The sequence below is a fragment of the Mytilus galloprovincialis genome, chromosome 5 (assembly GCF_965363235.1).
Source record: "Mytilus galloprovincialis chromosome 5, xbMytGall1.hap1.1, whole genome shotgun sequence".
Taxonomy (NCBI): domain Eukaryota; kingdom Metazoa; phylum Mollusca; class Bivalvia; order Mytilida; family Mytilidae; genus Mytilus; species Mytilus galloprovincialis.
Window position 1 is genome coordinate 52,938,451 of NC_134842.1, and position 16,072 is coordinate 52,954,522.

At 32.4% G+C, this 16,072-nt stretch overlaps 1 protein-coding gene across 1 annotated transcript; it reads left to right on the forward strand.

The window, feature by feature from the left end:
* The first annotated feature begins 663 nt into the window (after positions 1–663).
* LOC143074605 (Na(+)/citrate cotransporter-like) lies at positions 664–16,072 on the forward strand. Its single transcript, XM_076249983.1, has 14 exons — positions 664–779; positions 2,460–2,609; positions 4,393–4,508; positions 5,687–5,844; positions 6,525–6,570; positions 7,351–7,533; positions 8,326–8,445; positions 9,278–9,367; positions 10,131–10,235; positions 11,468–11,553; positions 11,929–12,047; positions 13,067–13,228; positions 15,076–15,213; positions 15,843–16,072. Exons 1-14 carry the CDS (start codon positions 681–683, stop codon positions 16,011–16,013), a joined length of 1,743 nt encoding a protein of 580 aa, XP_076106098.1. The 5' UTR covers positions 664–680; the 3' UTR covers positions 16,014–16,072.

The window sequence follows — 16,072 nt, forward strand, 5'->3', positions numbered from 1 at the left end:
CTTTTCAACTGATATTTAAAGTTCGTTCTTATGTTGTACTGTTATAACACTGTCCCAGGTTAGGAGAGGGTTTGAATCCCGCTAACACGTTTAACCCTGCCACATTGTGTATGTATGTGCCTGTGCCAAGTCAGGAGCCTATAATTAAGTGGTTGTCGTTTGGCCGTTATGTGTTACATTTTTTTTTCAATAAATAAGGCTGTTAGCTTTCTCGTTTGAATTGTTTTATATTATCATTTCGATTCCTTTTGTATCTGACTATGCGTAATTTCTAAGTCATTTTGGTCTCTTGTGGAGAGTTGTTTCATTGGCAATCATACCACATCTTCTTTTTTTATATTTACAATAAGAACTACATTTTTTCTCCTTCTACAACGGCTATTTTAAACTATAACCTTTCTTTTAATTTTATAGTTTTAATTTTGTTATTTAATATTACCATCTTTATTATCATTGATTTCCCTTTCTTTTCAATGACTAGTTAATATACATGTATCCTCATATTGCAACTTATTCCTATAGTGATTATTGTGATTACATTGCGTCATTATACACTACTTTGCTACATGTCCGTGAATATTGATAGTCTTAAAAAGATGGATAAAGTCAAGTACATGTACATGTACTAGCATAAATTTGAATATAAACTGATAACTAATATATGTACCAGTTATATCGTGATGGCTTTACGGAATTTTCTCAGAAGAAACAGAAGAAAATTGATTATATTTTTAACTCCGCTACTTTTATTACCTCTTCCTTTGGTCGTGAACACACAGGTAGGAAATGTTTTTTTTTCTGCTGATATTTCGAATGTTTCAGATATAGATAATTTCGGGGACAGGATAATTTCTTATTCGCCACCCCCTTTTTTCTCCAAAATTCAATATGTAACATCAGTGATCACTGTGAATAGTGAAGTAAAAATCGTAAATATATGACGGTATATTTAGTGTACATATAATGCTGAAAATCCCGAAAACAATTGAAAAAAAAAAAAAAAACACGATGTCAGAAGTATGTTTCCTTATAATAATTACTATTATACTACAGTTAGATTTACATAAATTACAATATGGCGTAAGATTGTCCAAGTTGCAAACTTCTGTCTTATTTGAATAATTTTCAAATTAGATGTTGATCAATCAAATTATCGCTCTGACCTTGTGCCTTGGCAAACAATTCATTGACATTGAATCGATCTACCTGAATGTGTATTCAAGAACAACTGGGTGAGCACGAATTGGACTAGACTGGATTCCTATTTTGCCCTGGGCTGAGATACCCGTATGTTACAAAGAAGAGGACCCGTCTAGTATTGTATTTTTTTATATATAAGATTTCCCTTCGAAAGCTCTTGAGATTAATCGCCCCTAGCTCTCTGGATTTTGTAGAAGATCTTGTTGGTTAGTATATAGTTTTCGACTGAAGTGGGTTTTTTTTTTTATTATTTGGCTTTTCTTCTATTTTTTTTTTTTTTGTAATGGTGTTGCCAATTTCCGTTCGACTTTTTTCCGTGCCCATACCCTTACAATAAGGATATATGGTATGAATTCTTGTGAAACAACTATCCACCGTAGACCTACGACCTTCAACAATAAGCAAAACATATAACGAAAAGTAAGCTTTTAAAAGGCCCAAAAAACAAATTGTACAATCATTTAACCAAAAACAAATAAGTTGGACATCAATCTTTTTTTCGGTTTTAGTCCAATTCAAACCGTTTAAAAGCCTAAAAACCAAAAAAGGAACTCAACACGATCTTTAATATTGAGAGTAGTCTTAATATATAGTTCATAAATATCGCAGTTGCGATGCATTAATAAAACAAATAGAATAATTTCGGGATCAACATGCAGCATTTTTGAAAATTAATTAATGATTTGAAAACCATATACAAGCACTATTTATAAATGTGCAAACTATAATGAAATTTTGTCACATTTTGTATTAGTTTAATTTCTATATTTGTTATTTTTTTCTGTAAATTACATTAATGATAAGGGATCCATCATTTAACTTTAAAAAAAAAATATCATGATACCCAATTTGATAGAGATGTCAGGCAGATGACGAAATAAATTTTCTGAATTCAAACTTTCTCCAAACCTGATAGATTTAAAATTTGGAAAAAATAATTTGATTGAATGCGTTGAAAAACTGAAAAACGTACTGTTACTATAGGTCATGTAGGAGCAAATGAAAGTAGGTTAAATCAATCTTACTAACGGTGCAATTTAGGAAATAAAATCAGCTGTCCTGTGTTCTGGTGTTAATTAATATTCAACAGATCAGCATGGCACTTTTGCCTTTGTATGTATGAGGTGCGCCTGTATTGTTGAACTGTATGTAGTAAGTTAATTTTTTTCCCGTATTATAGATTTATCGATTTTCTGTTTTCATATTATCCGATATACCTTTGAGGTTTAGAAATTTGATAGTGATGTCATATTTTGCAGGAGGCAAGATGTGGGTATGGACTTCTGTTAATGGCTGTACTGTGGATGACGGAAGCCATTCCTATATCTGTTACAGCAATGCTACCAATCATTCTGTTCCCCATGATGGGAGTTAGCAGGGTTAAGGATTTGGCTTCGAAATATATTTCGGTAATTCATGCACTAATATTTGATTCATAATATTTTTTTGAAAAAACAAAAACACATCAAATGATGTAAAAAAAAAATTGAGAATGGAAATGGTGAACAAATCAAAGAGACAACATTAACCCGCAGCGAGAAAATCCGACACCCCAGAGGTGCGTGGGCCTCTGATAAGCCCCTTAATAAAACATAAAAATGTTATGTTTGTCTTTTTGCAAAAATGAGGGTTTGGATGTGATTTACAAAATAGGGAATAATTGACACAAAAAGATAAATGGACCAAAAATTAAAGAATTGGGAATGACAGAGTGCTAAATATAAAGAAAAGAGAAGAGATGTAATAATGGAAATATCTGAAAAATGAAGAAGACTCAAAGAAGACACCTCATTCATATTCTTGTCATGAATTGATTTGCTTTAAAGCTTCTATGGATAAAGTGCCTGATGTTCATATGATGAAATCATAATCTTTCAGTCAGTTTAATTGAAGTCTGGAGCTGGCATGTCAGTTAACTGCTAGTAGTCTGTTGTTATTTATGTATTATTTTAATGTGCGTATTGTTATGCGTTTACTTTTCTACATTGGCTAGAGGTATGGGGAGGGTTGAGATCTCACAAACATGTTTAACCCCGCCGCATTTTTGCGCCTGTCCCAAGTCAGGAGCCTCTGGCCTTTGTTAGTCTTGTATTATTTTAATTTTAGTTTTTTGTGTACAATTTGGAAATTAGTATGGCGTTCATTATCACTGAACTAGTATATATTTGTTTAGGGGACAGTTGAAGGACACCTCCGGGTGCGGGAATTTCTCGCTACATTGAAGACCTGTTGGTTACCTTCTGCTGTTGTTTTTTTTTTCTATGGTCGGGTTGTTGTCTCTTTGGCACATTCCCAATTTCCATTCTCAATTTTATATTACTTTGTAGAGGTAAACATTTTGAAACTCCTTTTCTACTCGTCTGACAATATTATATAGGAGATGTTAAATGAATGCCAATGAGATAAATTTCTATAGACCAAATAATAAGGTCGAATGTTATCCTACGCAGCTCATTTGATATCGCAGGCCAATTTTTAAATTTCCATCATATATCAAAAGTGGTTAGAAAAAAAATGAAATAGGTAGTTCGTTGTCACAATCGTGATCAAACACGTTTTAATCAGATAATATAGTAATTATATTTATCAATTTAATAACAAATACTTTTTTGGTTTCAACGAGCAAATAATTTTTTCTTGTTTTAAATAAATGATGTGAACCATCTGTTTTACTTTGACAAATTTGGATAATCAATCCATAATTAGTTCGTTATCTGAAATGTTACAATGGACGAATAAATACACAGCCACGCCTGGTTGGAATTGGGACGTGAAATATGATACCCATGTGTTTAGAATGCCACGCCTTCTCGAAAAAAAACCTACTGTAGGACCAGTACGTTGGTTGTCTATTGCAAATATTAGATGTGTGCTTCATATTATATATACTAATCTATATAATAGAATTTAACTTCCGTTTGATATTCCGGACGTCGCGATAATTTCTTATCTTTGGTAAATCTCTGCTTTCCACACTTTTGTGCAACTATTCACAATATCTACGTTTCTTGACTGGTAACGTAACTGGTGTCACCAGCATTTGTTAAATGTGGACTTTCTATAATGCGAAATTACGCTTTTAATTTGTAAGATAGTTGCAAGAAAATTCCAAAATTCTCTAAAACAATTGCTTCTCTTTTTTTCTTTTTATTTATTAATACTGATCAGTAAAGAATACCATGCTTATTTTAGGGGACAATATTTGTTTTCTTGGGTGGAATGTCGGTAGCAGTGTGTATAGAGAAGTGGAATATACATAGAAGATTTGCTCTCAAGTTACTCCTCCTTCTAGGAACGTCTACTAAATGGTAACATATATATAATTAGTTTTCTATTTGGTGAATTTCAGAATTAAACAAGAATGTGTCCAAAGTATACGGATGCCCCACTCACGTTATCATTTTCCATGTTCAATGGACCGTGAAATTGGGTAAAAAATCTAATTTGGCCTTAAAAGTAAAAAGATCACCCAAAAGGGAACATGTGTTCTAAGTTTCAAGTTGATTGGACTTTAACTTCATCGAAAACTACCTTGACCAAAAACTTGAACCTGACTGAACTCACACTTTAAATTTCTTTGTTCAGTGGACCATAAAAATGGGGTCAAAAGTCTAATTTGATCATATCATAAGGAGCATGTGTACTAAGTTTCAAGTTGATTGGACTTCAGCTTCATCAAAAACTACCTTGACCAAAAACTTTAATCTGAAACTCGCACTTATAATTTCTATGTTAAGTGGACCATGAAAATGGGGTCAAAAGTTGTTTTTTTTTTAAATAAGAAAGATCATATCATAAGGAACATGTTTACTAAGTTTCAAGTTGATTGGACTTCAGCTTCATCAAAAACTACCTTGACCAAAAACTTTAACCTGAAGTGGGACGAACGGACGGACGGACGGACAGACGGTACGACGAACAGACGGAAGGACGCACAGACCAGAAAACATAATGCCCCTCTACTATCGTAGGTGGGGCATAAAAAACCCAACATGTTGTCGTTTCAAAACGAATGAACACGTTTTAAAGTTAACAACTATAACTTTTAAATATCTCGCACTATTTAAATTGCTTCTCTTTTTTTTCTTTAAAAAAGACATGAAATACAAAAGGGACACTCAACACTCATAAGTCGAAGAAGATAAACTGACAACGAAAAGGCAAAAAAAAAACGACAAATGACAAAAAAGTCCAATTACTTCTGTTACATAGAAAAATGAAAACTGAGTATCCGTGACCAAAGCCACGTTTTGATCTTAACTGCTACGCAAAAGGGATGATATTCAGCTCCACAGAGGACACCGTCATGTTGCTCATGGTGAGAATTCGTTGTTAAGACTATTAAAACATTGATAAAGTTTAACATTTTTGATTGTTGTTGGTTTTTTTTTTTTTTTTTGTTGGTTTCAATAATACTGTCATTTATATATATTGATATAAGGTTTTTGGAAATTTCTATATCTGTTGTCACGTTATTTTTTGGAAGGCTGACGTTTGGATTCATGGTTACTACGGCATTTATGTCTATGTGGGTCAGCAACACTGCAACAACATCCATGATGATTCCGATTGGTCAGGCTGTCCTGGTTGAGCTTGTTCGAGCACGTAAAGGGAAATCAATCGATCAAGAGGAGAAAGATATAGGTTAATTTCTTATGATATTTTTTTTTAATATTTTGTCCTTTCAACGGCTAAAAAACTAGAGTATAGGAATATTTCTATTCGGACTACTAATCTTAAGGACAAAATCCACTTTCTTATTTAGATGGGTGTATTAAGCTAATAATAACAATTATATTTCACTGCAGGCTGTTAAAAAAACTTATTATATTTGACAAGGCACACTTTATGCATACAGTATGTTAAAAATGCCAAAAATCAAACATTTGCGAAACCGGTTTTTAACAAGAAAGGGTTTACGTTTTCTCTTCTTTAACACCAATAAATTAGATATCATGGATTTCTAGCTCTATCATACGTTTAACACTAGTGGTTTTACTAATACAATCATCATAGATACTAAGCTTTAAATAAATACCGGACGCGCAAAAGACTACACAAGACTCATATGTGACACTGAAATAAAAAGATGTGAATAGGGACAAATAAAATACGAGTATTGCGTACCCAACATTTCAAATACAGTTATGGTAATCTAAAGTACTTTGTTACATGACGTCCTGAAATCTGAATAGAAAAGTTCATACTTTTTATCACTTGACAAAAGTTACTGTCTCTGAGATGGTGTTATCTTATTAACGAAATTTCCATAAACTATAGTGCTGAAATTGACACCATTGTTCAATTAAATACTATATTTTCAGGTGAACAAATTGTCGAAAAGATCGATAATTTAGAAGAAAATGAAAGGTAATATGATTCAGAAATTAACCTTTTGAAAAAATGAGTTCGAAAAACCTTTGTTATCGCCAGCGTTGAAGATATTATATTGATGTTCTTTTGGGTAAAAATATTGAAATATTTAGACGTTTGATACGTTTTTGCTTATTTTGATATCTTTAATAATATCTTTTTTTTTGCTTTATGCAATTTTATTATGCATCCTGTTAAATCTGATTTGACCTTTCTATTGAAGTTCAAACATTATGTCACGTACACGAAGTAAAGAAACAGGACAAGTTCGATCAAAACAGTGGACATATACAGTTAACGCATTTAACTTTCCGCACAGGATATGTAATAAAGGCAACAGTAGTATATCGCTGTTCAAAAGTTATATTTCGATTAAACACAAAAAAATCTGCGTTACAAACTAAAACCGAGGTTAATAATCATTTATAAGAGAAAAACAAAAGAACAACAGAAACAATGAACTACAACAAAAGAAAACGCCAACATACAAAGAATCGGACTGTCTAATAACAAGTGCCATGTTCCTGACTTGGTAAAGAAAAAAAAACATATTATCGATTGAACCTGGTTTTATTGCTAGCCAAACCTACCGCTTACAATGTCAATGTTAAAAATATCACTAAAATGACAACACTACGCGACATGGATATATGTGATCTTCTAGTTCTACTTAATAAACGTTAACTTTATATCCTTTATTTGTTTTAATGAAACAGTTTATTTTCGTTTAAAGTAGATGAAAATTCTAATGAAAATAAAAATAAAAATAAATTACAGTAAACTGAAGTTGATAAAGAGCAATGAGGATAGCGACACATTTGAATTTGAAAAGTTAGACACTGAGTCAAAGGACCTATGTAAACTGGTATGCCTCTGTATTTGTTACTCGGCTAATTGTGGTGGCATTGGAACTTTAACTGGTACTGGACCTAACCTAGTGCTCAAGGGACAACTCGATCAGTAATTATAAACCAATGTTTGTCGTGATTATTTTATTACAATTTGTAATATCCTTACTTGATGGTGTTATACTAAACCCTTACCCAAAATTCATCCTTTACCTACATCAGATATACTTTCAACCCTTATCTACCTTATATTTACTTATATGCATGATTACACCAAAACATCAACTCTGACCATCTAAAAGCAAAATCGTATATTCTGTAATAAGGAACTGTATTTTTGGACCATATAGCAAAAAGCGGAAATCGGGGGAAAAATGCAAATAGCGTAGAAATTGACACTAAACACATTAAAATTTGTTAATTTTTCATATTTTACTTTCCTTTCTATGATTTTCACAACAAAGGCTTTTTACGATTATAAAAAATAGGTGACTTAAAAGAGAGATAATGTTTTCTATGTAGAAGCCTGACTGTGCAAAAGACCGCACGGTATCCGCGGCCTCAAAACGAAAAATAGAGAGTTAGAGTACAGAGGAGTATATCTTCTTTCAGATAATAGAAAACATCAACGTGTTGGGGAATGGATTGCCAATAAATAACTTAGATACATGGATAGCAAACTTAAGAAAATGGTACAGATTCATATTATCATCAAAACTGCAAATTTGAATATATCTTGACTGATGGAGTATCGATTGTTACTATATTTCAGACCTGTCACATCTTTTCACTAATCATGCTAATTGACATATGTTATTGCAAGTATAACATTTGATAAATTATATGCTAGTTGTTTGCCTAGATTATTCATGTATATTCTTTTTATTTCCATTTTTTCGTTTAGATTGGCTGGTGGAAGTTCCGGTATAACATTTGCTACATGGTTTATTTTCGGGTTTCCTATAACTGTAGTCAGCGTTTTAATAAATTGGGTAGTTCTACAGATTATGTTCTTTGGATGGAGGTGAGTTAGTATAAAGCGGAGTATACTCATGTTAACTCATAATGGCCTCTTTTCACATACATGTCTGACCACAGTGAGATTCCTCCCACTAAATTCCCACAACAGGAATTTGTTACTGTTAGCTGGATTTTCTATCCATGGGAACACGTATAAGGTAATAAACCCCTGTGCAACAACTAAGAGAGTTTATGAAAATACAAATTGGTTGTACTTTTTTTCTAAACGTTGCATTCTTTGCGAGCATTTACGTCTACAAAGAGTCATAGTAATCGAAGTAATGAAAGGTTATATTCGATATAGAACGGGGTTAACATGTAGAGGAATAAGTGTTCGATCTCAAGCACACATCAAGTTTTAAATCAAGTGAAATAAAGTTAGGTATAAATGCTAGCTACATCTAATACACGATGCTGTCTACTTTCATTATTTGCAAAAATAAAACAACAGCGCAGACTTTGAAACAAAAATCCAGGTTCTCAAACAATTCAATAAAATGAATTCCAACATATTTGAGAAGTTCTTACTTACAACTTACAACTCCTGTTACCGCCATGTTTTGCATATGGCGCCATTTGAAAACAAAGTGAAATCAGAAAAACACTGAACTCCGAGCAAAATTCAAAACGAAGAGTCCCTACTCAATGGCAAAAGTATAACACATCAAACGAATGGAAAAACAACTGTCACATTTCTGTCTTGGTACAGGCATTTTCGTGAGAAGTTCACTTATCACAATTCAATACAATACATTCATTTGATTAATACATAACATTCATTAATTTATGTATTGAAACAAGTTTCGTTCATATTCCTTAAAATTTATTAATTCAAGGGGCCCATTTACAAAATCCAAAACAAGTGAAAATCCAGAAAGAATAAAAATGGTTCTGCAAAAGCAGTATGAAAACCTCGGAGAAATAAAGTAAGTTATAAAATTCAGAATAGAAATTGGAATTATGTCAAGGAGACATCAACCCAACCATGAGCAGAAAACAGCAGAAGACCAACACTTGGTCTTCATCGCAGCGAGATAATCCCGCACCCGGAGGCGTGCTTCAGCTGTCCCCTTAACAAAAATGCGTTCTAGTTCAGTGAAAATGGACATCATACTTAACTCCAAAAACATATAAATAATAGTCACGTATGTATATGAGTTATCATGGATAAGTGTTAGTACGTTAAAAAGATACCATGAGCCAGGAGTATTTCAAAAAAAGAAAAGAAAAACAAAAGCAATTTTGTTAAGGAGAATTCATAAGTTACTTCTTTAAAAAATAATTATTCAAAATCTTATGTCGATTTTAGCTACCTTAGATACAAAACATGTTGCAATGCCGCTTTTGGATTTCAGATATATTTTTTTATAGTACATGTATTTAAAAAAATAATTCATGCAAGCCATAGATTTATTGGAAATTTTCATATGATTTTGGGTCGTTAAATTCGAATTTAAGTTTTTGTGCGTTTTCTTTTGACTTGTGATTTAAATTGTGACAGACTGAATATACCAACTGTGGTATTAAGTTCGCAAGACGGGCGTTTCCTCATTTCGTATCGGATAAGGCATGAATGACATAATAATAAGTTTTCATAAATGATTTTGATTCTTTTGTTTGCCTTTCAATTTGCCAGGTCTTGTTTGACTAAATTTTTTATCATATTATTGTAATACTTCTTTTTTTTAGTTTTGCACAGAAAGCAGTTTGTGTCCATTTTGTAATGCTTGTGTTGTTGTGGTTTTCATTAGAACCAGAGTTTGTTCCTGGCTGGGGACATTTCTTTAAGAAAGGGTATGTGTTATAGAGTAACATAATTCATATTGAGCAAAATGCTTTTCAGTTTACATCAATAGGCAATTATAAATCATCCGTTGTACAGTAGCATCAGCAGTACTTAATTTTAGAATGGAAATGTGGAATTTCAAAGAGACAAAAACCCGACTCAAAGAGACACATTTAGGCGGACTTCAGCTGCCCCTACAAGAAATGTGTACTAGTTCAGTGAAAGTGGACGACATACGAAACTCTAAAAAGTCATACAAGACTAGCAAAGACCAGAGGCTCCTAACTTGGGACAAGCGCAAACATTAAACTTCCTTTGTCTGTTATCTTTATATGCATGTGAGGACCTTTGTGATCGAATGGTATAAGAAGTTCATATACTGTATCAATAGCCTATTATTACTGAAGTTGAGAGATCAGTACTTTGGTACTGGCATGAAAATACGGATTTTTGTGTTATTTAAATTTGCTGTTACAAAATGTTAGAAATTATTATAAATTAAGGAATGTATCTCCTTCATGCAAAGCTCTGATTCCTTTCACGGTTTTTGCTATACTTTTTGGACCTTTTGGATTATAGCTCTTCATCTTTTATATGAGCTTTAGATTTCAAATATTTTGGCCACGAGCATCTCTGAAGAGACATGTTTTGTCGAAATGCGCATCTGGTGCAGGAAAATTTGTACCGTTAATGTTATTCGAACCCTGCACATGACAGGTGTGATCCACATCATCTCGTATTAACTAGGATTTTAATTATTTTTTCCAGCCAAAGGTCAGTGATTCTCTCTGGATTCCTCTACCAAAAAAACGATTTGGTTGCACAAAAATGTTATAGATGAATATATACTTAATATTAAAACGGTTTCATTTTCCATAAAGAACGAAAAGTTAATAAATTTGTATTTGTGCAGAAGTACCAGTTCAAAGCTTTATTAAAAAAGAGATTCCAAACTTATTAATTCAAGAATGAAAAGAAAATGATTACGAATGTAGCTTCTGAAATCGGATCGACATCTGTGTTCTTTCAGGAAGAACGAAAGAACAATCTTCGTGGAATAAGGTTAACTCTTACTATGTATTTTTTATTTTGTGTTATATTATAGTATCCTTTGCTATTTATGTGTAATTCATTTGCTATATGTGTTGTACTATGTTATCTTTTGCTTTTTTGTATTGTTTGCTTTTCATCTTTAGTTATTTTGTGCTGCTTTATGTTACCTTTTTCTATTTGTGTGCAGGTACGTTTCAGATGCAGTACCAGGAATGATAATAGCTACTAGCTTGTTTATTTTTCCTTCTAGAAGGCGATCTAAAACTGATACAGGTATATATTACAACATCCACAGTTCTATTGAATTTTTACATAGTGCTTGGTATCTCACGTTCGTAATGCTATTCGAAATTATATGCAAATGTATTTTTTCAAGGCAATTCTTTGCCAAAACCAATGTGAAAACATTACATGTAAAACACGTGACGTTGTGAGCGGTCAATATCAATTTTCTACATGTGAATGTGCTATGTGAGTTCATGATTCGATTAATATAGAAACATCTATTTTAAAAATACTCATATGTAAAATGTCTTAATTAGCTAACGTTAGAATAATCAGAATCAAAGACCGAAAAAAATATTGCTTAACTTAATCTATCTCCTTTTAACGTGTCCATAATTTTAGTACATAGTCGATTTGTTTTAGATGAGGACGATACGAATGAAATACCGCCACTTCTAGACTGGCAAACATTCGTGCAAAAAATACCGTGGGGAGTTACACTTCTACTGGGTGGTGGATTTGCTCTTGCTTTCGCATGTCAAGTATGAAAATTAATTTAAATATACTAGTATAAAGATATTGTCTTCTGATATTTCAAATATGTATCAGGTATGTAAATTCTACGACAAACTATTTAGTTATACTGTGGATTCATTCATATTCGTTAGATACCTATTTTCGTGGATCTCGGGAATACTAGGGAACCACAAATTTTAATGTTCAACGAATTAAAAATCTTCTGAAATAATGTATGCAGACTTTGTGCCAAAACCACGTAATTAAATATACCCGAATAGGCAAGTTTTCTTCAAAGCACGAAAATTATTATCCACGAAAATAAATGAATCCGCAGTAAATTAGTGAGGTATGGTGTTTAGAGACAGTAGCTGCGCGATGTTTTTCAGCGTTGAAGATCTGTTGGTAGTCTTTGACTGTTTTCTGCTATTGTTCCGGACACATTCCTGGTATCCATTTTCAATTTTAATCAGATTCAAAATACATGTTTTAGTTCCTATTAGATGTTGAACATAAGCTTTAGGATAAGTAAGGCAATTACTGCAACGCTCTTAATTAAGAGACTGTGTTTCTCCTGTTTAATTTCAACGAGATCTTCTTTTTGTCGCAATTATTAAGTTGGTATCGTCCTGAACATGTATGAAATATTTGCTAATGAACATAAATTAAAAAACCAAATAACTAATCAATCAACCAATCATTTTATTTGTCTGTCATGTTTCATGTACAATCAACACTGAGGTTTACAAAATAAAGAACTAGCAATATCGTAGCCAGAAATCTACAAGAGCAATAGGAAAAAGAACTAAATATTGAACAGTCTATATGGCAACAAAATGACATTGATGTCTTCGTTCGTATTTAAATGATTTTTTATGTATATAGTGAATATGCATGACGTTCTTTTGCATTCTTTTATGAACCAGTTATCTACGTATATTTGGAGCAAATACGAGCTTTTTATTTGATGAATATCATTGCATCTTTGCTGGTGATCTTTATTTTACAAAAATCAATTTTGATAAACAATTTTTCCATTTTTAAGGAATCTGGATTATCACTATGGTTAGGTGCGCAGCTGTCTGTGTTTCGAGACGTACCCGTATGGATTATGATATTTATAATATGCCTTATTGTTTCCTTGACAACCGAGGTTATAAGTAATACAGCCACATGTACTATAGTCCTTCCTGTATTGGCAAACATGGTAAGTTCAAGTCATCTTCATTTATTCTATTAAGTGCTGTTATTGACATATTGTATGTATATGTCGTGTACAAGTTGCGATTTTGTACAGGTTATAATATGTACAAAAATATTGTACATGTTATAACTTGTATAATGCAAAAATACAAGTTATAACATGTACAAAAGTACCTCATACATGTTATAACCTGTACAAAATATTGCTTAAAAATGGTTTTAACTTGTACAAAATCGAAAAATAAGGATATTTTTCTATTATCGCAACAGATGATATTGACCTCAATAACATTTTCATAACTTTTGTATTATTCCTTCATGTTAGTGTGTTTTTTTCCTTTTTTGATACAGTTAATGTCCAAGGGTCGGTATTACGAAGCATTCCTAAGACCTGTCATAAGATATATCTTAGGACATATCTTTATTTGATGAATTATAATTGTGAGAATCCACTTTGAAGGCAATAGTAAAATACTTTCTTTTTAGTTGACACTAAAAGACATAAGAGGATAGCCAGGATAGATGTGTCTACAAATAAAATTGGGAATTGAAATGGGGTATGTGTCTAAAAGACAACAACCCGCCCATGGAGCAGACAACACCCAAAGGCCACAAATACATGCTTTCAAAGTAGAGGATATATATTTAAAACATCAAAATGACATTCGCCTCATGCAATGATCTTATAGTTTATAAACAAAAATGGTCCAATGAACACTATTTCAGCTCTCTCTTGCTTTTACTGAGTAAGCATATAAGACATTGTTTTAGTCTTTGCATGCTATAAAAACGAGAGGGAGGAGTATTTCCCAAAATTATTAGGATTCGTTCTTAAATTTTTTGGAGCCATGGTGTAGTGATTAGTACATCGGACTACTAACATAAAGGTTCCTGGTTCGATTCCCGTCTGGGATGAAATAGATCAGACAACCAACAATCAATCAATACATTTCCATTACAAAGATAACATTTTGTTGGTATATTTCTCTTGAAGACTGCTAAAATGGAGTTAACAATAAACAAAAAAGTTGTAGAATGATTGTCATGGAGACAACCATCTTCCGAAAACAAATGACGTGGGTGAATTCAACCTTATGTAACCGAACGGCCTTAAGCAATGAGAAAAATCCATACTGTAAAAGAACAATAAATAAGTGTGAACTTTTTTTTACATAATTTGAGTTCCACATGGTGAAGTCGAAATCATCCCTTCGTAACTTTTACGGACACCATCACGAGTTGGTTGACCGTTATAGAATAACCGTTTCACAAACGATATCGGATATGTTCCTTTCGTCGTAAATACAATCACCCTCCCTTTCATAAATGTGACCTACAGAATTAGACTATATACCGGATTTGTTATAACATAAGCATCACGACGGGTGCAACATGTTGAGCAGGATCTGCTTAAACTTCTGGAGCACCTAAGATCACCCCTAGTTTTTGGTGGGGTTCGTTTTGCTTATTCTTTGGATATCTATGTTGTGTCATGTTCTATTGTTTGTCTGTTTTTCTTCTTTCATTTTTACCCAGGAATTGTCAGTCTATTTTCGATTTACGTTCCTCTTTGGAATTGATTTTATTTTTACAATTAAGAACAATTATTATCCAAAAGCATACTTAAAACTTTTAAAACTATGCTCAAAATTGACTATCATGATGACTGAAAAAAAAAAAAACAGTTTCGTTTCGATTAAGATTAATTTTGAATTGAATTGAACCATTTCTTCATTGAAAAAAGCCTCCTCGATATTCTATGTGAAATATGTAAATATTAACATACATATTGTTGAATTTATAGTTATAATATGGTTGAATAAGTTAAATGATATTCCATTTTCCATATAGGCTGCTGGCATACATCTTCATCCTACATATTTAATGTTGCCTGCATCTGTCGCCTGCTCATTTGCTTTCATGTTGCCTGTAGCTACGCCACCAAATACCATAGCATTTTCATACGGGTACCTTAAAGTTACTGATATGGTGAGTAAAATTTAGAATTCATTCCATAATTAAACAAAGATTTTCTATCTTCTACCGGATTTGTAATCACATAAGCAACACGACAGGATCTTCTTACCCTTCCGGAGCACCTGAGATCACCCATAGTTTTTGGTCAGTAATTGCATTGTATATTAGCGAATCCCCATTTGTCAATTTTAGTAAATGTAGTTAAAATTAAGCTAAACGAACCTGCATTGTTTCATGGTTAAAACTAGCAAATAAAATAACATTTGATCAATGTGGCAATTACGAAACGTGTGTTCAGAATTACTTTTTATCGTGGAAATGCCCAAAATGAAGTATACAATGAGCCATCAATACATCGTAATCTTTAGAATCATTTATACATCTATCAACGGTAAAACAAAGAAACGTGTGTTTGAGTTAAGTGCATGGCACGGAACCGACTTCTGGAAATTAAATGAATTCTGATGACACAAAACAAAACAAAATAAAAGTTGGTAACATATCTACGAGGACAAAGAAACAAATACCATTTAACAAGAACATAGTTACATATAATTTCAAATATGATAATAATAATTATCCCGATCGAACAAATCAAACACTTCCTCACATTGTTATTGTTGTCTTGTTTCAAATTTTAGATGAAGGTCGGAGTATTTTTAAACTTTATTTGTGTGATAATTGTGACAGTAGCCATCAATACATATGGAGCAGCATTCTTTAATCTACATGAGTATCCAGACTGGAAACTTCTCTCAGATCAAACAATGAATATTAATACAACCAACACTAATTCTACATTGTTACAATGATTGCTTGTAAAACGAATGCCTTCTAATGTAAAATTTTAGTGAATAAAACATAAAATGAG

What these genes read in the sequence shown, in the direction of transcription:
- LOC143074605 (XM_076249983.1), top strand. Translation starts at nt 681, where the DNA reads ATGGCTTTACGGAATTTTCTCAGAAGAAACAGAAGAAAATTGATTATA. An exon ending in CTCAAGGGACAACTCGATCA is followed by an intron (nt 7,534 to 8,325) that starts GTAATTATAAAC and finishes TTTTTCGTTTAG; the next exon opens with ATTGGCTGGTGGAAGTTCCG. An exon ending in CTCTTGCTTTCGCATGTCAA is followed by an intron (nt 12,048 to 13,066) that starts GTATGAAAATTA and finishes TCCATTTTTAAG; the next exon opens with GAATCTGGATTATCACTATG.